The 23,386-nt window shown below is 41.8% G+C and overlaps 1 protein-coding gene across 1 annotated transcript in view; it reads left to right on the top strand.

Annotated features, from left to right (window-relative positions):
• Positions 1-23,166, top strand: part of EIF4H (eukaryotic translation initiation factor 4H) — a 70,409-nt gene extending 47,243 nt beyond the window's left edge. Inside the window, exons 5-7 of the mRNA XM_068268497.1 lie at positions 2,296-2,346; positions 19,054-19,260; positions 21,343-23,166. Of these exons, the coding sequence (XP_068124598.1) occupies positions 2,296-2,346; positions 19,054-19,260; positions 21,343-21,482 (398 nt within the window). The 3' untranslated portion in view covers positions 21,483-23,166. The remainder of the gene's footprint in view (positions 1-2,295; positions 2,347-19,053; positions 19,261-21,342) is intronic.
• Positions 23,167-23,386: the final 220 nt, after the last annotated feature.

Here is a 23,386-nt window from a genome sequence, read left to right as displayed (position 1 = left end):
GCATATAATGTTTGACAAGACTTCCTCCAAGAAATGATTCATGGAAAGTGTTTACTTGGTGATGAAATTCAGAAGTATTTGCTTGTGTATTATGTACAATTTTATTACATCTGTTAAACACATGCACTACAATTCAAGTCGACCATTGTATTGGTTACTATTTAGCAGTTTTGTGTCCGTTGGTCAGTAAGCTGGAGATGTTTTATTAAATACATTCTTGGTCAAACACATGGGTTTAGCACTATCCACTTTTTTTTGTGCAGGTCAAATGTTCGGTTAAGTTAACCACTTTAGCCTCAACTACAGTATATGTAAGTCCTCTGACTTATGCTACATACACACTTGAGATAAAAGTCTTTGGAAAAGGCAAGATCGCAGACCAATTTTACCCCATTCCATGTAGTATGAGAGCCATACTCTACACAGTCTATTCTATGGAGCTGCACTCCCCATCAGCTACAATCTTTGCAAGATGCTGCACACAAAGATGCTGTACACATTCAAAAGATCATTATCTGCAAAAGATTTGTTCCTGCAAAAGATCCATTCCTGCAAAATGCATTCATAGTCTATGAGATCTGCAGATCATCATACACACCTTGTTTAACGGGGATCATCTGCAGATCAGATCCACCAGGATGGATTTTTAGATCTGCAAATGATTGCGAGATATGCAGATGAAGTCTGTTAAACAAGGTGTGTATGAGGATCTGCAGATCTCAAACTATGAATGCATTTTGCAGGAATGGATCTATTTCAGGAATGGATCTTTTGTAGATAATGATCTTTTGAATGTGTACAGCATCTTTGTGTGCAGCATCTTGCAAATATTTCTGTCTGATGGGGAGTTCAGCTCCATAGAATAGACTGTGTAGAGTATGGCTCTCATACTACATGGAAGGGGGTAAGATTGGTCTGTGATCTTGCCTTTTCCAAAGACTTTTATCTCAAGTGTGTATGCAGCATTAATCTAAGTCACAAGGACGTAGATAAAGGCCTTGTAGCTGAAGCACAGCTGTGCACGATTGGGCTTTGGCCCTGTGTACCCATCCTTATAAGTAGGGATAGTTATTGCTGATTAAATAGGGACATAGCAAAAACGTCAAAACTGCTCTGGTCCATAAAGGGGAAACGGTCTGAATGCGAAGTGGTAAATTGCTCTCTCCACTGTCTTTCTGTATATACTTAGTTATATATTTACTTTCGTTATGTGGCTATTAGAGCTGTTTACCTAGACCACTTCTATGCAAAGTAGATTGTATATTCATTCAACAGCCCAACCTGCTGGTCTGAGTGGCAAGATTTAGAAGCAGAAAAAACATAAATCTTTCCTGCATTAGTAGAGAAGCCTCAAACCTTTTCATTAACCAGTCACAAATCTGTAATTCTGCTAACTCATTGGAATTTTCCATGTTGATCAAGACTCTTTACCGTAATTCCCAGCTGTAAGAATCCTGTGCTTTATACTGCCACGGTATAAAGCACAATAAAACCTATCCACTATAGCTCTTTTTACTACACAGCAGTAAGGGCTGGAACCCACAGGAGCGCTTTTGGCAGCGTTTTGGCAGCACTGCGATATGCTAGCAGTTTGCCAAAACGCTGGGCTAATGTTAATGGATGGGGCAACTTCCACAGGAGCGTTTGCGTTTCTCAGAAACGCAAACGCAGGACATGCAGCATTTTGGGAGCGTTAGCGCTTCAATGTAAAGTATTGAACCGCTAGCGGAAACGCTCAGCAAAACCTAAACTGAGCGGTTTTGCTAGCGTTTTGCGGTTCAGCACACTGTAACAAAATGAAAAATAATTCACAGGACCAATCAGGATAAAAACGCAAAACGCTAGGCACCCGCTGGGGAAAAAAATACAATGTTGCAAAACACGACCAAAAACGCGCATGAATCCGCTTGCAAACCGCTCAGACAAAACGCTAGCGGTTGCGTTTTGCGTTTGCTGATTTCAGTGGGTTCCAGGCCTAATACAATAATCTGTTTTTGTTTTTATGAACCCTGCCAGTTAAACTAAAAGATCTCCAAAATATTTTAAGTTGAATAGATAATGCTTGATTAGAGATTTGTGGAAATCTTATTTTGTAGATTGATGAAAAGTATTTGTGGAGTAGATATAAAGAATTTTTTCCTTATTGCTCACGAACATTGTGTTAGATTAAATTAAAACCTGTTTTCTCTGCATTTATCTGTTGCATTATGGAGGAGGTTTGGCTTCCATTTCAGCGTTTATAAACATTGGCTTATTCAGAAGTGGGTTTCATTTCAATATTACCTTGTTTTTCAGGACACGATAGTTACGGGTCTAGAGGAGGTCCAAGAGATGACTTCAATTCTGGTAAAAAAATACACTTGTACTTGCTAACCACTTTACTGGTGCCCACAGTGTGCTATTTGGGCCCTGACTTTCCTTTCTAACACTGCTCATTCACTTTCCTGTATATCTTCTGGTTATACGCTTCTTTTTTTCCCCACCTTTTTAATCACCATTATGTCTTTTAATTCTCTTCAAATTTTTTATTTATAAGAATGGGCCTGTTGAGGGTAAACATTTTGTCAGCTTGATAGACATTGGCTGGTATATTCCTCTTAAAGAGAGTCTGAAGCGAGAATAAATCTCGCTTCAGACCTCATATATAGCAGGGGCACGTGTGCCCCTGCTAAAACGCCGCTATCCCGCGGCTTAACGGGGGTCCCTGTCCCCCCAAATCCCCTCCGTAATGCGGGGGAGCGCTTCCACATTGGGGCAGGGCTAACCGCTGCAGCCCTGCCCCACGCGTGTCTGTCAGACGCGTATCTCCGCCTCTCCCCCACCCCTCTCAGTCTTCCTTCACTGAGAGGGGCGGGGGAGAGGCGGCGATGCGCGTCTGATAGACGCGCTGTGAGGCAGGGCTGCAGCCGTTAGCCCTGCCTCTAGGAAGGGCTAATCTGCGACAAAGTTTTACGACCAAGGTATGTGGGGGGTGGGTTGGGGGGTCAGGGACCCTCATGCAGCCGCGGGATAGCGGCGTTTTAGCAGGGGCTATATATGAGAGCTGAAGCGAGATTTAGTCTCGCTTCAGTGTCTCTTTAAGGGTGGGTACACACGTCAGATAAAAGTCTTTGGAAAATGAAAGATCACAGACCAATTTTACCCCCTTCCATGTAGTATGAGGGCATACTCTACACAGTCTATTCTATGGAGCTGAACTCCTCATCAGATAAAAATCTTTGCAAGATGCTGTACACAAAGATGCTGTACACATTCAACAGATCAGTATCTGCAAAAGATCCGTTCCTGCAAAATGCATTCATAGTCTATATCTGCAGATCTCGTACACACCTTGTTTAAAGCCGCATCTACACGCATAGATGCGGCTCGATTGGCCGCCGGATCACCTCTTCCGCGTGCCCGCCACGTCCCCCGGATTCGATTCCCCGCCGGTGCCGCTTATCTTCCGCTCGATTCCCTGCCATTGTCACCTCGCGGGGAGTGAACAGGGAATCGACGGTGCGGAGATCCGTCCTATCGGATCTTATCAATCGAGCCGCATTAGCGGCTCGATTGATAAGGAACATCGGAGCCGCATCTACGCGTGTAGATGCGGCTTAACGGACAATTATCTGCAGTTCAGATCCACCAGGATGGATCTTCAGATCGGCAGATAATTGTCTGATCTGCAGATGAATGTCCATTAAACAAGGTGTGTATGAGATCTGCAGATATCAGACTATCAATGCTTTTTTGCAGGAACTGATCTTTTGCAGATACTGATCTGTTGAATGTGTACAGCATCTTTGTGTGCAGCATCTTGCAAAGATTTCTGGCTGATGGGGAGGTCAGCTCCATAGAAAAGACTGTGTAGGTATGGCTCTTATACTACATTGGAGGGGGTAAAATTGGTCTGTGATCTTTCATTTTCCAAAGACTTTTATCTGATGTGTGTACTCACCTTTAGCCTTATTAAAGGACACCCGAAGCGAAAATAAACTACTGAAATAAACGATTGCATCTTCCTTCTCCTTAAAATGACTTTTGAAGTTATTCCACGGTTTAATTTTATGTTTAAATCTACTTAAGTGTTAACTGTTTGTTTTTGCTCAATGACACATTCATTGAAGTATGCCAGAGCTAAGATCTATGAACTATTGATCCTTTTTCTCTTCCCTGCTCTCAGAAGCCATTTTCTGCTAGGAAAGGGTTTTATAGTTGGAATTTATCAGTGAGGGTCACATTGTAGTCACTTCCTGTCTGAGTCAGGACTGAGTCAGCCACTTGAATACCTGATATTTAACTCTTTCAGGAAAAGAAAGGAAAAAAGGAACACCGCTTTATTAGTATGCTTGGCACTGTACATACCCATGTCTATCTCATCATGTCACATGTCACCTCGGGTATCCTTTAAGAAATGCTTTTGTGGTGAAAATAGTAAATGCTCTAGTTTAATAACAGTTCTTAACTTGTATTTTGAAGTTGGTTTTGCTCTGTTCTGTGGTAGTACAGAACTGACAGACTTGCCAGTCTGTGTATTTTGGACTGCTGTGTAATCTGATATTTGAGAGCAATCGCAGAAGGTAAAATATGACACTTTGCACATTTTCAGTTCTTATTTTCCCAACTTCTGCAGTCAGATGCTGATTGCATAATTTTGAAGCACAGCGACAGATCTGTAACAGAATTTGTTACTGCTGGAGTAGATGAGCCAATAAAATGTCCTTCTGCTTATGATTTTGCTAAAATGGGGCAGTTTTTCTCACCAGATGTATTTTTACATCTATTTGTATATTATAGCTATATTAAGGTACACAAAATGGCCCGCTTCACAAGTAATGAAGCAAGCAACTTCACAAAAATAAATGCTAGACGTAGAAGTTATGAAAAAAATCCTTTGCTGCGGCCGATCGCGCATTCACCCGCGGGGGTACGCTCTGCCGCTTCTTAGCCCGGAGATCGATATAAGTCCCCGTATCAATGAAATGCCTGCATCATTGCGATGCGGAAGTAACACATCCACACATTACTTCCTGTTTAGCATACTAATTGTATGCAACAAAAGTAATGCACAAGGACATCTTGTCAATCAAAATGAAGAAAAATGACCATGCACAGGAGGCTGAATCAGAAATCAGAACACAGAGGGAGTGCAATCAGCCAAACAACATAGTCCAATGTACACAAAAAGAGCAAGAGGCACATCCCTAAATAAAACTTTTTGGTTTATTTGAAAAAAGTTAAAAGGCATACATTACTATTCCAAATGCATGGCAGAGAGAGGTACAGGCATGTGGGGAGGTCGACAGCCGTTTCGCACCGTCACATACAGTGGCGCATCATTAGGTCCTGATGATGCACCACTGTATGTGACGGCGCGAAACTGCTGTCAACCTCCCCACATGCCTGTACCTCTCTGCCTTGCATTTGGAATAGCAAGGACATCTTGTGGTTAAATAGTAAAATTACACTCACATTTATTTTACTTAACGTACCTACACATTCTAAAATTAACTCCTTACTTCCTACACTCCCAAAAATTCCCAAATAAACTTTAAATAAAATGACAATTAAAAAAACAAGAAAAAGTTACCTTAGAGCCTGAACTTTTTTCATATGCATGTGAAGAGGGTATATTACTATTTTACATTTAGGCTTGTAAATGGTGGATGCAAAACTGAAAAAAATGCACCTTTTTTATTTCCAAATAAAATATTGGCGCCATACATTGATAGGGGCATAATTTAAACAGTGTAAGGGCTGGTGCACACCGAGCGGCTTTTGGGGCGTTTTCAGATCCGCTTGCGGCTGCGGATCTGCTTGGTCAATGTATCTCAATGGGGTGGTGCACACCAGAGCGGCAGGCGTTTTGCAGAAACGAAAAATGCCTGGGTGAGGCATTTTTTGGATTTCGGATGCGTTTCTGCCTCAATGTTATGTATAGGAAAAACGTAAACCGCTCTGAAAAACGGCACTTCAGAGCGGTTTTGCAGGCGTTTTTGTTACAGAAGCTGTTCAGTAACAGCTTTACTGTAACAATATATGAAATCTACTATACTGAAAACCGCAGCAGCAATCCGCAAAACGCTAGCAAAACGCCTCATAAAAATAAAAAAAAGCGTTTAAAAATCTGCTAGCATTTTGCGGATCTGCTAGTGGGTTTTGGTGTGCACCAGGCCTTATAAAAGGGACAAATTGGCAAGGGTTTTAATTATGGTAGCATATATTATTTTACAGGTAAATATATATGATCAGCGCAGAGTCCAAAAACAAGACGAGTCTTCAACAAAGAATAAGAGCAGGTAAATCTCCACCACAATAAATATGGGGGTCACGGCACAGCTCTGCAATTATGGATACCCAAAAAAAAAAAAAAGGAAAGAGGCTTACCAGCTGGTGACAACCCACATTATAAGGTTGGATCAACGATTTGGTAGGACATTAGGAAGCAACAGTCTGTCCAGGATCCACCAATTCAGCAATGATTCATCTTACGAATGGATATCCGTAAACATCATAAAAAACAAACGGCAACTCTAAGTGTAAACCGTTTACGTCATCACGATGACGCTAGTTTGCGAAACCAGTCGGGAAGGAGACAGGCGGCACCTTTATACTGTCCTTTACTGCTGACCCATACACGCGTGCAACTTTCTCGGGGTTCCCATTGCATGGGCCTCGTATGTAAGTTTTGGTTGTATGCTATTTTTAAGCTGTTTTTACTATAAAAACTCTATATTAAACGGTTTACACTTAGAGTTGCCGTTTGTTTTTTATGATGTTTACTGATATCCATTCGTGAGATGAATCATTGCTGAATTGGTGGATCCTGGACAGACTGTTGCTTCCTGATGTCCTACCAAATCGTTGATACAACCTTTATAATGTGGGTTGTCACCAGCTGGTAAGCCTCTTTCCTTTTTTTGGGTATCCATGATTGCAGAGCTGTGCTGTGACCCCCATATTTATTGTCCTGGAGATTTACCTGCTCTTATTCTTTGTTGAAGACTCGTCTTTTGTTTTTGGACTCTGCGCTGATCATAGATAATTTACCTGTTTGTGAACTCTGGACATTGTTCTTCTTTCAGCAGCGGCCACTTTGTTTCCTTGGCGCTGATACACATATGCAAACTTGTATTATTTTACAACTGTAATGGCCAAAATCTGAGAAATGATTTTTTTCAAATTTTTTAATCATATTTCTGTTTAAAATGCATTTAGAAAGAAAAATTCTTAGCAAAATGTATTACCCGAAAAAAGCCTAACTGGTGGCGGAAAAAATAAGAGAGATCATTTTGTTGTAATTAGTAGTAAAGTTATTGACGCATGAATGGGAGGAGTGCTGAAATGATGCATAAGGTGAAAGAATGCTAAAGTAGTTAAATGCCTGGCTGGCATTCACACTTGTACTTAATCAGTGTGACTATTTCCGACAGAATAACGTGTAGCATGCGGTGCGTCACCAGGCCACAGTCTATGGACTGTATGCTGCACTATATGGGTGGCATTCTTATTTCCTAGTGACCGGACTATTGTTTATGAATAGATTTAGCAAAAGAATTGTGGACAAGCACCATCCAAATTCCAATCAATACATAAATAAACAGATAGGAATGTGCTAATTGGGTAATTTAGAAACACAAGAGATACAAGAGAAAGCACCCAAAGCATGCAGCACCAGACCAATCAAGTCTCAAAATTATCACAAACTTTATTGGGGAATAGCAAACAAAGAAATTAAATACGCATTAAAATCACCAAACGGTGACTGCAGCCGTATACAATCAATATAATTATATAAATAATAAAGTCCAAAAAATTTGGAAATTCCTCATACAAAACCTCTATTACTACTGATCATAAATGTTACATCCAATGCCATATAAATAACCAGACCCTTACATAATATATAGTTTCGACAAGTGTCTGTGAACAGGATGGTCCTATAGCTAGATTGCACAATAATCCAAAGTAAATAACCAAGTGATATGAGGACCCATTAGTCCAGAGAAAGATCAGTGGAAAAAAATAATAAAGGGTTAAACACCCAGATATACGCGCACACAAAATTAGATATAGTGGAGGAAAAGGCAGAGGACTTGCATGAAAGAGGTTGGAGGAACATGGCGTGCGGCAGGGTCATACACATGTTCCTCCAACCTCCTTCATGCAAGTCCTCTGCCTTTTCCTCCACTATATCTAATTTTGTTTGCGCGTATATCTGGGTGTTTAACCCTTTATTATCTTTTCACTGATCTTTCTCTGGACTATTTACTTTGGATTATTGTGCAATCTAGCTATAGGACCATCCTGTTCACGGACACTTTTCAAAACTATATATTATGTAAGGGTCTGGTTATTTATATGGCATTGGATGTAACATTTATGATCACAAGTATTTGAGGTTTTGTATGAGGTATTTTACAATTTTTGGGGGGCCTTAATCGTTATTTATATAATTATTATATTGATTGTATACTGCTGCAGTCACCATTTGGTGATTTTTAATGCTTTTTTAATTTGTTTGCTATTCCCAAATAAAGTTTGTGATAATTTTGAGTTTTAGGCTACTTGCACACCAGGACGTTGCGTTTAGGGGACATTATAGGGCATATAACGTGCCCCTAACGCAACGCCTGGTGGTCTGATGTGGACGTCAGAGTGAGCCGCGTTGTGCAGCTCACTCTGGCGTCCGTGATGCGTACTCTTGGACACATGCGGCATCACGTGGTCCCGCCCAATAGCCGCACAGAGCGGCTGCTCCAGGAAGTAAACCCTGAACGTCACACCGTGCAGTGAATATTAATTAGCCATGTGCCTGGCCGCTCTCCACTACTCCCCAACACTACTGAGCATGTGCGCACAGTCTAACGCGGCTTGACCGCGCATAACGCACAACATGCAGCACTCAACGGATGTGCTGCGTTACAATGTAACGCAACGTAGGCACTGTGAACAGCCCATTGATTTTTTCATTACTGTGCAGTGGGGCTGCGTTACAGGCTGCACTAATGTGCGCCTGTAACGTCTCACTGTGAAAGCAGCCTAAATTGGTCTGGTGCTGCATACTTTGGGTGCTTTCTCTTGTATCTCTTGTATTGTTTATGAATATTCTGGTGTATAGAATGGGATGCAATTATTTTGCATTTGTTATAATGCTTATCTTTGAGCGCAAATCCCATTTTATCAGATATTGATGGCATTGCAGCAGTAATCTTTAGTAGACTTTACATGAACATTGCTTTGTAATGCACAACATTTACAGTGTAATAGCAGCCTCAGAGAATTCATTTTCTGTCTTTTTTTAAATGAATGGATAGACCAGATCTGAATGCATGGGGCAGGGTAGAGCCTCTGGGATAAAATGATACTTCACCCATTTCAGGGTCTTTATCTATGATTAGGGGTGGGTAATGAGATGCAAGTCAATTGATGCTGGATTATGCAAATATATGGATATCTAAGCTTACGACATAGCTGTTTTAGGCCTCTTTCACAGTGCAACGTTAAAGTCGCACGTCAGACAATGTTCCAACGCAGACTAACGCACCGCAATGCAAAGTCTGTGCGACATTCACCGTGCACATGTGTTGTGTGCAATATTTAGAAAGTGCTGCATGCTGTGCATTTAGCAATAAATTTGCTGCGTTGGGTTGCACATGCTCAGTAATGTGTTTTTTTTTTTTTTGTTTGTTTGTTTTGTTTTGTTCTTTTAAATGTAACACATGCGCCGTTTTTGTTCCGTCCAGTATGCGACAAACTGCGCACCAAGAGACACAACGTAGTACAAAATAACGTCCAATTTTATAACCTACATGCGCTGTTAGGGGCACGTTGTGCGACTTTAACGCCGCATCAAATGCACCGTCCCACTGTGAAGGAGGCCTAAGGGCTCGTTTCCACTATAGCGAATCCGCATGCGGGCACTGCATGCGGATTCGCATACTTAATGTTAGTGGATGGGGCTGTTTCCACGTGTGCGGCGGCGTTTTTCGGTGCGGCAGGAATGCGGGCGAATCGCCGCTAATGTATTCAATAGGGAAATTCGCATGCGGCTTTGTCATGCGGATTTCCCCGCGATTTCGCATGCGATTTCGCATGAAAGCCAATGGAACTTAACACAGGCAGTGACATGGTTAAATCGCATGCGAAATCGCGGGTAAATCTGCATGCGGAAACACAGCCGCATGCGATTTCTTCAGCGGTGGAATCCAGGCGATTCCGCACCGCTACAGTGGAAACGAGCCCTAAAACTGCTGATCTGTGTGTGATTTGGCTAATGCTTTGACTTCGGTCAGTGCTGCTGAGGTTCATATGGGGTTCCCGTGATGGGATTGGCTAGAAGTTGTTCCCTTCTGTCTCCCACAAGAGTAGAGATGATGAATGATATTCTCATCGTTTTTACGTCATGCTAATTTTAATTTAGCACTTCAGTTCCTACTATTAACCTCCTGGGCGATAATCCTGTGCTGAGCTCGGGGTATGTCGCGCAGGAGGAGTTCTCAGGCCCTGGTGGGCCGATATGTGTATTTTTTTTTTTTTTTTTTTTTGTTACACGTAGCTAGCACTTTGCTAGCTGCGTGTAACTTCCGATCGCTGCCCATCCGCCGCTACCCGCCGTGGCCGCGCAGCCCCCCCTCCCCGACCCCTTGTGCAGCCTGGCCAATCAGTGCCAGGCAGCGCTGAGGGGTGGATCGGTACTCCCTCTGACGTCACGACGGCCATGTTGGTGACGTCATGTCGCCATGGTGACCGGGGAAACCCAGCAGGAAATCCCGTTCTAAACGGGATTCCTGCTTACTCTGATCGCAGAAGGTGATCGGAGTGGGTGGGGGGATACCGCTGCGCAGCGGCTATCATGTAGCGAGCCCTGGGCTCGCTACATGATATTAAAAATTTTAAAAAAAAGTGCTGCGCCCCCTCCTGGGCGATGTAATTATATCGCCCAGAGGGTTAAAAATCAAAAGTGGGTTTGCCACATGCCGTGGTGTAGCTTATAGTGTGAAAGCATGCTCTGAGTGTGAGCTCCTAACAGGTATATTCCTGTCTGGGGACCTGCATCTTGTACACAACAGGCAACACAACTATCAACACAATTTACTCAGAACACAAAAATTGAAAGGGAGAGTGGCTGGCACTAGACCCGAACAGGAGGTGGACTGGCGCTGCACCGGATTCTGACTCAGCAATTACGTGCACCTCATATTAAGTATATTGCAAGAAAAACAAAAGGACATGGAAGGCACTGTAAATGCAAAAAAGGGTGCCTGAGGAAGCTTATTTTAAAGCGAAACATCTGTCAGGCCTTTGTCACCCCCACTGCATACCCAATGTCTGTGCACCGTTGATTAAAGGTATCCTTTTTGCATTTACAGTGCCTTTCACGTCCTTTTGTTTATATTGCAATTTACACAGAAGCGAAGAAAAGTTGGAGTACCACTTACTATACACTGTCAGAAAATCACTTTATTGTAGAGGTGTGCCATTAGTAAAACTTTAAAGGGAACATGAAGTGAGAGATAGATGAAGGCTGCCATGTTTTTCCTTTTTAAAAAAAGAAAAAAATGCCAGTTGCCTGGAAGTCCTATTGATCTCTTTGGCTGCAGTAGCGGCTGAATCACACACGATACAAACCAGTTGAGGAGGTAGGCTAGAATCGCACTACAAGAGCTTTTCTAAGTGCGTTGTAATTTTTAAAAGCTCTTGGTAATGTTATCCTATGTGTATTCTCACTGATTTTGTAAAAATCCCCCATAGATTGCATTAGACAGAGATTTTCAAATCGCTGGTGCCTAAAAAGCTCTCGCAGTGTGAATCAGCCCTTACATCTGTTCTCTAGTAGTTTTAAGTGAAGTGCTCACAGTCAGATGGATCAGTGATCTCCACTAATAAATGTTGTCCCCCCTTATATATCTGGCCTTATTTGGAAACCTTGTTTGCCTTAGTGGAAACAATCCTGTAAACTGCCTCAAGAGTCTATGGGGATCTGAATAACCGCTTGTTCAGTGATAAGACATGATGGTAGTTCAATACAAATGATCATGTGTGTGGTCACGCGTCGTTACCATTGAACAAATTTTCATTAAAGCATCCGGGGGTGGGGAAAATGGGCTTTATTTACACGGGGCTTCCTCCAGCCCCGGGCAGCAGTCCTGTGCTCTCGCTGCAGCTCCAGTGGCTTTTGGTACCCTCTGGTGCAGAAGCCGACCTCGCCATGTCGGCATCTACTGCGCCTGCGTGAGCATCGCTGTCAATCACGCTCGTGGTCTGGAGCTTTCTGTGCAGGTGCATTACATTTGCCCCTGCGCAGAACTGAAGAGAAGTGAATTGAAAAGTGTTATGGCACATTTTCTTTGCTGCAAACTGATTAGTGGTTTATATTGTTCTATGGCGCAGGGTACATCAGTGAAGTGGTATTAACCGTAATGGATTCTGTCCTGGAGCTAACTGAAGCTGCTCCAAAGGTACTCTTTCTGTAATGTTTCATAGCACTAAAACACCCCATTTTTCTGCCCCTGAAAAGATCATGTGAAGTCTCCATACTTGCCAATGTGCTAGTATACATTAGTGGTTGAGGATGGCCAAGAATACGATCTACAGCATACAAGTAGCGGCAGCCACGTTTTCTTGCAGTAAGTCTCCTTTTATGCTATGTTGCGTCATTGGTGCAATGGACAATATAATTGCATCAAACTGTGATGCAATTATAGTTTGGCGATTGGGATAATGCACTTTTTGCAATGCGATACTGGCAATGCATGCGGTGCAAGCATAAGTCTATGGACTGTATGCTGCGCTGTATGTGTCACATTTAAATGACACTTGAGCATTGTTGCGATCCTATTTTTCTCGATGTGCCGTGGGTTGTTGTGAAAGTAAGTAGTTGAAAGAACAGCTCATGAAAATGAGGCCCAAGGAGGGCACCAAATGACTGTTCCTGGTGCTACAGTGACTATCAGAAGTGGTTTATTGGCACCTTTTCAGTAGGAGTGCTTCCGCGTGGCATCATGACTCCATGAAGACTGGCAAAGTTCTACTGGTCTTTGGACTTTTTTTTTTTTTTTTTTTTTCCCCACAACTCTTTTGAAATGTAACTGAAATGTTTTCTCTTTTCTGAAAAGTCTAAATTGGAATAATGGTGCCTAAAGACAGGTATACACTTTCAATTATGATTGGCCAACCGCTGACAAATTTTACTACCACCATGTAGTGTGAGAGCTTACCTAAACCTGCACATAGTATTCACAATCTGTTAACCGTCATATTACATGGAGGTGTTAAGATTGGCAAATGATTGATGAATCAAAATCAGACTTGGAGGCACTGTAATGAGAAAAAAAAATCCCTGGGGGGTTACTTGCCTCAAGAGGGGGAAGCTTCTGGAACCTAATGAGGCTTCCCCCGTCCTCCTCTGTCCCTCCACTCCAGCACTGGATCCCCCGAAACCACAGCTGGCAAGGTCTGTTGTGGAGCAAGTGTAGTAGCCTCTGCAATATTTATCTTCCCCCGACTGAAGCACAGACACAGTACTGGCTTTCCGATCGGGCTCCAGCAGAAATAGCCTAGGCCGATTGGGTCCAATTTACTGTGCAGGTGCCTGCGTAGTAGAGTGGACCAGATCAGACTATGCCATTTTTGCCTGAGCTTGATTGGAAAGCTGGTATTCTGTCCCTGAGCTGGAGCTGGGGAATAGAAATATTGATCCGTTGTTCAGGAGCCAACAGGAGGACGTGGGGAGAACCCCCTTTAGGATTCAGCAGCTTCCTCCTCCTGAGGTAAGTATCCCCAAGGGGTATGTGATGGTGTTTTTTTTTTATTATTAGTGTATCCAAGTCTGATACACTTTCCAATTTTGATTTGGCAATAATTTGCCAATCTTACCACCTCCATGTATTATGAGGGTCAACAGATTTTTAATATTATGTGCAGGTGAGCTCCCACACTACATAAAGGTAGTAACATTTGTCAGTCCCCTCCCCTACTCATACACTTTATTATTATTTTTTTATTATTTTTTTTTTTTTTTATTTTATTACAACCTGTTGTCTGATACAATGAAAATCATTTCTTGGTGGAAGCTTGCTTTATTCAAAACAAACTTCTGGTGTATACTACTGTTCTATGCAGCAGCAATGGTGTTAGAGAATAGGTTACAGTCCATTCGTACCCAAACAGCTCAGATATAATTGCAGTAGCAAGAAGAGGTATGTGAACCCTTTGGAATTAGATGAAGATCAGAACACAATGTAGGACCAATTTGTGCAGAAATCCATATGTCACAATAATACACACTTAGTCTGCTTAAATTAATGCCACACAAACGTTTCCATGTTTTTATTGAACACATGTAAACCTTCACAGTGCAGGTGGAAAAACTATGTGAACCCCTACACTGACATCTCCAAGAGCTAATTAGTGAGGTGTCAGCCGGCTGGAGTCCAATCAATGAGATGAGATTGGAGGTGTTGGATACAGCTGCCCTGCCCTATAAAAAACACCAGTTTTGGGTTTTCTTTTTCCCAAGAAGCATTGCCTGATGTGAATGATGCCTTGCACAAAAGAGCCCTCAGAAGACCTACAATTAAAGGGGAACTGAAGAGAGGTATATGGAGGCTGCCATGTTTATTTCCTTTTAAGCAATTCCAGTTGCCTGGCAGCCCTGCTCATCCCCTGCCTCTAATACGATTAGCCATAGCCCCTGAACAAGCATGCAGAAGATCAGGTGTTTCAGACTTTAAAGTCAGATCTGACAAGACTAGCTGCATGCTTGTTTCTGGTGGTGTTCAGATACTACTGCAGAGAAATAGACCTGCAGGGCTGCCAGGCAACTGGTATTGATTAAAAGGAAATAAATATGGCAGCCTCCGTATACCTCTTACTTCAGTTTCCCTTTAAGAATTGTTGACTTGCAGAAAGCTAGAAAGGGTTATAAAAGTATCATCAAAGCCTTGCAGTTAATCAGTTCACGGTAAGACAAATTGTCTATAAGTGGTGAAAGTTTAGCACTTCTGCTACACTCCCTAGGAGTGGCTGTCCTGTTAAGATGACTGCAAGAGCACAGCGCAGAATTCTCATTGAGGTGTAGAAGAATATTAGCGTGTCAGCTGAAGATGTCTCTGGCAAATGCTAACATCCATTGTAGCTAATATACGATGCATAAAATACTAAACTGGAATGGAGTCGATGGGAGGATACCACATAGGAAGCCACTGCTGTCCAAAGTACGCCCCCCCCCCCCCCCCCCCCCAAAAAAATTGCTGCACGTTTAAAGCTTTCAAAAGAGCACCTAAATGTTCCACCGCAGTACTGGCAAAACATTCTGTGCACAGATGAAACGAAAGTTGAGTTGTTTGGAAGAAACACTTAACTCTGTGTGGAGGAAAAGGAGCACAGTGCACCAACATCAAAACCTCATCCCAACTGTGCAGTATGATGGTGGGGGCATCATGGTTTGGGTTGTTTTGCTGCGTCGGCCTGGACGGATTGCTATTATCAAAGGAAAAACAAGTTCCCAAGTATTTCAAGACCTTTTACAGGCGAACTTAAAGTGGATCCGAGATGAACTTTTACTCATTGCGTAATTGTTCCTTTCCTATTGTTTATAGGGCATTTCTCAAGCCAAATACCCTTTTTTTTTTTTTTTTTTTTTTTTTTTTTTTTTTAATACTCCAATTCCCTATAAACTAAACAAGCCTCACCCACAGTTTTTCATAGAGCCTTGGCAGTTGCAAGGGCTCATGGGAGCTCAGTCTGGGTAGGAGAAGGGGGAGGTATTACTAGCCAGAGATTTCAGAGGGGGGGGGGGGGGTTAGGCTTTTTTCACAGAAGGTGCAGATAAGCTTGCCTGTTTGTAATGTTTACAAACAACATGGCTGCTGTCATATCACAGGAAGAAAAAAATCATATTCTATTGAAACTGTTTGCAGCTAGATTTACTGTGTAAACTATCTAAACTTTAGATAAGCTATATAGACAAGTTACTTTATATAGTTAGTTTTTCATCTCTGATCCGATTTAAGGCCATCTGTCCACCAGCTGAAGCTCAGCAGAAAATGGGTGTTGTAACAGGACATTAACCCAAAGCATAGAAGTAAATCAACAAAATGGCTTAAACAGAAGAAAATACGCCTTCTGGAGTGGCCAAATCAGAGTCCTGACCTCAACCTGACTGAGATGCTATGACATGTCTTTAAAGTGAATTACACCAGACACCCCAAGAATATTGCTGAACTGAAACAGTTTTGTAAAGAGTAATGGTCAAGTCATGGGCACGTCTGATCTGCAACTATAAGAAACGTTTGAAGTTATTGCTGCCAAAGGATAACCACCCAGTTAACCACTTGCCGATCGTGCACTCATAACGCGCGTCGGCAAAGTGGCAGCTGCAGGACCAGCGACGCACATCTGCGTCGCCGGCTGCAGGCTAATTAATTGGGAAACAGCCGCTCGCGCGAGCGGCTGCTTCCTGTCAATTCACGGCGGGGGGGGGGCTCCATGAATAGCCTGTGGGCCGCCGATCGCGGCTCACAGGCTAAATGTAAACACAAGCGGAAATAATCCGCTTTGTTTACATTTGTACAATGCTGCTACAGTAGCAGCATTGTACTAGATCAGCGATCCCCGGCCAATCAGCGCCCGGGGATCGCTGTCACATGACAGGCAGGAGCCTGTTAGAGGCTGCACAGGACAGATCCGTTCCTGTGCAGCCTCCGATCTCCGGGGGAGGGAGGAGAGGGAGAGCGGGAATCCTGCGGTGAAGGGGGCTTTGAGGTGCCCCCGTCAGCCACACGCAGGCAGAAGCGAGCAGACCCCCCCCCCCCAGCACATCATCCCCCTAGTGGGGAAAAAAGGGGGACGATCTGGTCGCTCTGCCTGGTGTTTGATCTGTGCTGGGGGCTGTAGAGCCCACCCAGCACAGATCAGCGAAATCAGCGCTGGTCCTTAAGGGGGGGGGGGGGGGTAAAGGCTGGGTCATCAAGTGGTTAAATTCAAGGGTTAGATGAAGATCAAATCATTTTATGACCAATTTGTGCAGAAATCAATACAATTCTAAAGGGTTCACATACTTGTTCTTTCTACTGTGTATATAAAATACAGTATATATACGTGTGTGTGTGTGCACGCGCATATAATTTAGTTTGTGCATATTAGCGGGATTACAAAATAAACACTTTGCTATTTAGAACTATACCTGAAACTAAAAATGCAGGTACTAATAGACTGATTATAAACTGATATTCTGATTTTACATTTATTGGAAGTTTACCAGGGATGTAACTACATCTAATGGGAGCCCATCTGCCCCAAAAAAATTTTAGGGGGCCCCTTTCCTACATTCCACAAGCATAGCACTATAATCGCAATAAAAATGAGTAGTTCTGTTCCACCCCTACAAGTTACAAACAAGACAATTTTCAAATAATAGAGAAAAACTGTTAAAAAAAAAATCCCCATTTATTCTTTCACAATATCTTCAAAAGTTTCAGACACAACGTATGGATATAAATTCAGAGTTCCAATTTACATAAAGACTGCCTGACTTGTTTCATGGCCAAAAGCCGCTTCCTCAGAGGCACACTGTATACAAATGTCAACAATGGACCTAAGGCAAAGTATACCTGCAATATGTATCCTATCCTGGACCAAAAGAGATATGTTTAGCATGGAATTGCAGCTGAAAAGTTTCTCTATAGGATACAGATTGTGGGTATACTTGTCTTGGGTCCATTGTTGACATTTGTATACAGTGTGCCTCTGAGGAAGCTGCTTTTGGACGTGAAACGCGTGTCAGGCAGTCTCTATGTGAATTTGTATGCATACTTTGTGTCTGCAACTTTTGAAGATATTGTGAAAGAAGAATAAATAGAACTGTTTAAGAAAACACATTTATTGAGAATTGTCTTGTTTGTTCCACATGCATAGTCAAAGGTTTTAGTCAGTGAAAATAGTGTGTTAATCAGGATCAGCAGTTCAAGATACAGCAGGTTGTGGATGTGAAAGGAAACTGAACTACTGGTTTTTATTTTGCAGCAATAATTTATTTTTACAGTATAGCCTGTAGGGAGTATTGAGAAGCAGAAGCAGTGGGGCCAAGTTTTGACTACTACAAAAAGTCTAAATATGTGTAATTCTTCAGTTATAATTATACAGCCTTCTAGAAATACTGATTTGTTTTGGCATTTAGTTTTCACTGCAGGTATGCTTTGAGTGGTGTTTGCTTGAATGTATAGCTCTTTATTATGTAAATTAAAGCAATTCTTGCACAGTATATGTACAAAGTAATAAAGCTTGCCTTTTGGGAACTTTGAATAAAAAAAATTCTTGCACTTGAAGGGGCACTATGGCAAAAAATGGTAAAATTTGAAAATATGTGCAAACATATACAACTATACATAGACATTTTTTATTTTCCAGAGTAATATGAGCCATAAATGACTTTTCGCCTATTTGGCTGTAACGTACAGTAGGTAATAGAAATCTGACAGAACCTACAGGTTTTGCACCAGCCAATCTCCTCATGGGGATTTTCAGGGTTTTGTTTATTTTTAAAAGCACTTTAGTGAATGGCAGTTGCTCTGTCCAACTGCCAAAATACGGTGAAGCAAGTAGGGAAGCTGGCCAGCATCATTGTATAAATCCTTTTTCAGGGAATGTCTTCATGAAAAATAAAAGCCATGCTGAGAATCCCCCCATAAAGAGATGGAGTAGTCCAAAACCTGTCGGTTCTGTCAGATTTCTACAACCTACTGTAAGTGACGGCAACATGGGAGTAAAGAAATTTATGGATCATTTTTACTCTGAAAAAAAAGTACTTATTTGACAAAAAAAAATTGTAAAATTTTAAATATGTGCATAGTGCCCCTTTAATGTTCAAGTCAATTCTCCATCTTGCACTCTCATCTCTTTAAAGGCATGTCAGTGGGTTTTAGTCCTAACTGAAACAGATACATTGTGCAGATAAGTTTTTATTTTTATTTTTTTTTCCCTCAGCTACCTCAGTGGTTTTCTTGGCATTCATTCTACAAGCTCCTGTGAGCCACAGTTTGACTTCTTGTTTTGTTTTGTTTTGTTTAGGTTTTAGGGATGATGATTTTTTAGGAGGCAGGGGTAGAGGAGGTCGCGGTGGTCCTGGTGGTCCTGGTGGCCCTGGTGATCGACGAGGGCCACCTCCTTCAGGATCTGGACGATACAGAGATGCACCACGTGGTGGTGGTGCTGCTGCTGCTGGTGGTGGTGGTGTTGGTGCTGGTGGTTCCATGGACTTCAGAGAACCCACAGAAGGTTGGAAATCTCTATTTTTATACAAAGATGTATGAAGTTTTTTGCATTGCTACAAAAAAGTTTAAATGTTTTCCCTAATGAATAATGTACCTTGACTTCTTGTACTCACTGGTCATAGTGGTGGATTTTTAGCAACAGCTGGTCCTGCATACAGTGATCTATTAGTACTAGCCCTTGCCCCAAGTCAGGGGCCTAGCAATAGCCATAGTAACTATGGGGCCTTGCGGAGGGGGGCCAAGTGGTAAAGATGTTTGTTTCTCCATCCTCTGCTTTCTCAGTGCCCATAGACTGTTTGCAGTGTAAATTGCATAGGAATGTACACTGCTCAGTCAGTTGATTTAAGGTAGGGGCAAGTGGTATTGTTTACAAATTCTGCTATGGGGCCCCATAATCTATAGCTATTCCTCTGCCTGAAGTTAATTACGATTATATACTTGACCATACACTTGACAATACACTTCATTTGATAGTACCAATTTTTGAAATCCACCTTCTGTATAAAATTAATCTGTAGTGCCCAGCTGATTTTCAGGGTCTAATGATAAAAATAAACCCACCTGGTCAGATTTTAATTTTGACCAGATTTGCTTGAAATCTATTTTATATTGCATTTAGCAGTGCAAAAGAGGCGGTGTAGCAAATCTGATTGGCTTGGCACACACATGGGATAACCGTTTTTACTGCTCTTTGGAGCAGGATTGAACACTCAAACAGTTTATAGGATAGCTGCACTTTCACCATACAATAGGGTTTGTTTTGCTCCCCCATCTGTACCTTACTAAAATTCTGAGGTATGGCCACAGAAGAATTCAAATTTATATAGTCCAGTGACCAGCACACACAGGCTACCATTGCAACCCAGAGAGAAATCCCCAACATTCTGCTGCATTTTTGGCTCCCATCCTGAAAGATACACAGTTGTGCAGCATGCTGTGATACATGCATGGCTCAATGTAGACCCGACTTTCATCATTCTCTGTGAACTGTCTACATGTGAGCTCGCTGGGTAGTCGTTAACAAGGAAGGATGGCACTTAGGGAAGCAGTTGGGTGCAATCATTTTGTTTAGAGTACATCCCAAATAGAGGGCCATTTTAATTTTAAGTGTTGAAGAGGCCAAATGGTAACACTTCTGTAAAAGTGCAGTTCTCCTTCCTTTAAACAATTGTTTTATAATAAGAGGGGTTTTTTTTGGGGGGGGGGGGGGGGGTTCTGTTTAAATTGTGTATGCCCACTTAAGCATGTAGGATGCAGAAGAGTTTTCTAAATTTTGATTAAAAAAAAACCTCAAATCCCTTAAAACAAATCATGTAATCTTTAGGGCTCGTTTCCACTAGTGCGACGTGCGTCTTGCAGACGCACGCCGGCACTGAGCGGGTGGGCGGGATCGCAGGCGAATCCCATGAGCTGTGCCATGCACGGCTATGGGATTCGCAGCCTCCGCCGCAAATTCTGCGGGTTCCGGCCAAATCGCTCCCACAAACGATTCGGCCGCGGCGCCGTTATCCCCTATGGCAGTTTTCCCGTGCGATTTATGTGCGGGGAAACTGCGGAAACCGCGATAGTGGAAACGGGCCCTTAGGGATCATCAGTGAGCTGAAACTAATTTCTCCTTGCACTCAAATTTCATGTAATTTGTATGCAGCTTGAAATTGGACCAATCAGAATAACTTTTGTCAATGTTTTTTAATTGGTGTAAGTTCAAGCTGCATAACATTTTTACATGATATTTTGAATGAAAGGAGAAATTTGCATCTCATTGATCATCCCTGAGCTCCTAAATGTCCTGTCATGCATTGTGGAAGAGAGGTGTGATGTGTTCAGTTACCCATTTCCAAGCCACTGACTGTTGCAGAAACTAAGTTGCCTATGTTGGTTTGGTTTTGGTATATGTACAATTCCTGACTTTTTTTTAGTGATCACACAAGCATTAAGGATCATACGCAGTAGGAGGACCTATTAATGCCGCACACAAGTCATGGTTGGCCACTGTTTTGAGATTCTAAACCCCTGCTTCTCAGCTGTACACTAGTCCAGTAGTTTATTTTATTGTAACAGTTTTTCATGTTTCTTCCTACCACAGAGGAGAGAGCACAGAGACCACGACTTCAGCTTAAACCAAGGACCATTGGAACTCCTCTCAATCAAGTAGCCAATCCACACTCTGCAATCTTTGGTGGCGCCAAACCCAGAGAAGAAGGTGCACCAAAGGAAAAAGAATGAGGTGGAGGTTGGGAGGGACAGAGGAGAGAGTAAGCTGGTCCTTTTGGAACATCTACCCCGCAGTTACCATTTCTGCCTCCCGACATTCACTCCTCATTTCCCTCCTGTTTAAAACTGAACACTGAGCTTGTGAATGCATGTCAGCTGTTAACAAGTGGTTTTTAGTACGTTCTCTGCTTCTCTGTATCTAGTACTTGCATTGTGCTGTTTCCACCTCTCTTCCTCTTGCTGTCTGCAGGAAGCTGTCCTGCAGAGAAGGATTTTTCTGAAAGGACATCTTGGACTTGAGATGAATTGCCGTTTCTTCAATACATTTTCCTTTGTTAATTTAGGGGCACTAGTGTTATCATTTTGCTAACACTATATTTTCTTGCCCCTGAATTATTTAGCGCTTTGCTTCACCTTAAACCTGCATGTTTTGTTACGTATTGCCAAGACTCTGTGGAATGGTAGAACATGGCATGTTAATATGCCATGGAATAAAGAGCCCGTCACCTGGTGGTGTTAGGTGTTTTTTTTTGTTTTTGTTTTTTTTTTTTATTATTTTGAGCCTTTACCACAAACACATCCCTGTAATTCTGTACACAATGTACTATACACTTTTCCCTGTGGAGAAGATTTTTGTCTAAATATCTTGTTTTTGTTTTTTATTTAACAGGCTAAATAGAAGTGACATATATGTATATGGCTTAACCTACCACATGTGTCGAATTACTCTGAAATGTGTTTCACACCTAGACAACGTGCTGTATTGTGCAAATTATGTATAAAAAAAATTTTTATAGAAGGCAATCTTTGGATTGGGTGAGAGGTAGGAAAGAAGTTTTCGTAGTACTTTTATTTTAATGCTGCTACCTTAAGACTTTTTTTTTTGTTTTTTTAACTTACTGAAATTATTTTTATGTACCTCAACAAATGATGAATTTAACTCAGCCTTAAATATACTGCTTTTTCTGCAGTTGGTCATTGTTCCCCTGAAACACACAAAGCACATTTCGGAGTTTTCATATGCTTTTTTGATCACTTTTTCAGTGCTGTGTTCATACTTTTTTGGCATACATGCTGGTGCTCTGCTTGAGACATTTTTCCATAGCTTTATGCACTGTGCTCTTGCTATTCAAGAGCTGTTTCACACTTTTTTTTTTTTTTATATATGTATAAAGTAGTTTGTGGCAGCTTCTTTCCCCCCTCTAGCTTGAAAAGTAGCTTATAAATTTAGAGAACTAAAGGTTTCTGTATATTAAATACATAAATTGCCTACACTGGCATCTGTAACTGTGTGTGTGTTGCAGGCCTATAGCAATCAGTTGGAACCAGTATTAAAAGGGTGTGAACATTTTACCTCCAGTGTCTAAGCAATTCTGTTTCATTCACTTACCTTGCTTTTTCTCCATACATGCTCAGTGCTGATAAGAACCATTTGTCTAACACTAGTATATGAAATAAGACATGCTTTGTTTGGTAATATAAAGGTGAAAAACATCCCCTAGTTTTAATCTAGAATTATTTACATCTGCTGTGTGGGAAAGCTTAAGACAGAACCGACAACTTCATAACTGGTCTATACATTTGACTTTTAAATGAGAATTCCAAACACTCTACACATTCTGCTTCATGACAGAAAGTACATATATGGACATGGTATTTTGTGGAAGATCTTTTAAATAAAAGTAAACCTTAAAGACGTATGTGTTTGTATTTGTTTCTTAAATGGTGCACAGCTGCAGCTCTGGTGATCATTTTTGTGTTTTATTTACGTATGTATACTGAAGGCTATGATGTTTTTTGATTTATGTATCCTGAAGCCTATTGTTACACGGGTGATGAACACAAAAAGCTGGATGATTTTCTGGCTCCATCTCAAACTTCTGGTCATGGCATTACAGCCAAGAGAACCAATGTAA

This window comes from Hyperolius riggenbachi, chromosome 2, assembly GCF_040937935.1.
Source record: "Hyperolius riggenbachi isolate aHypRig1 chromosome 2, aHypRig1.pri, whole genome shotgun sequence".
NCBI classification, from domain to species: Eukaryota; Metazoa; Chordata; class Amphibia; order Anura; family Hyperoliidae; genus Hyperolius; species Hyperolius riggenbachi.
Note: the sequence above shows the minus strand (reverse complement) of the source record. Positions and strands in the feature narration are given on the sequence as shown.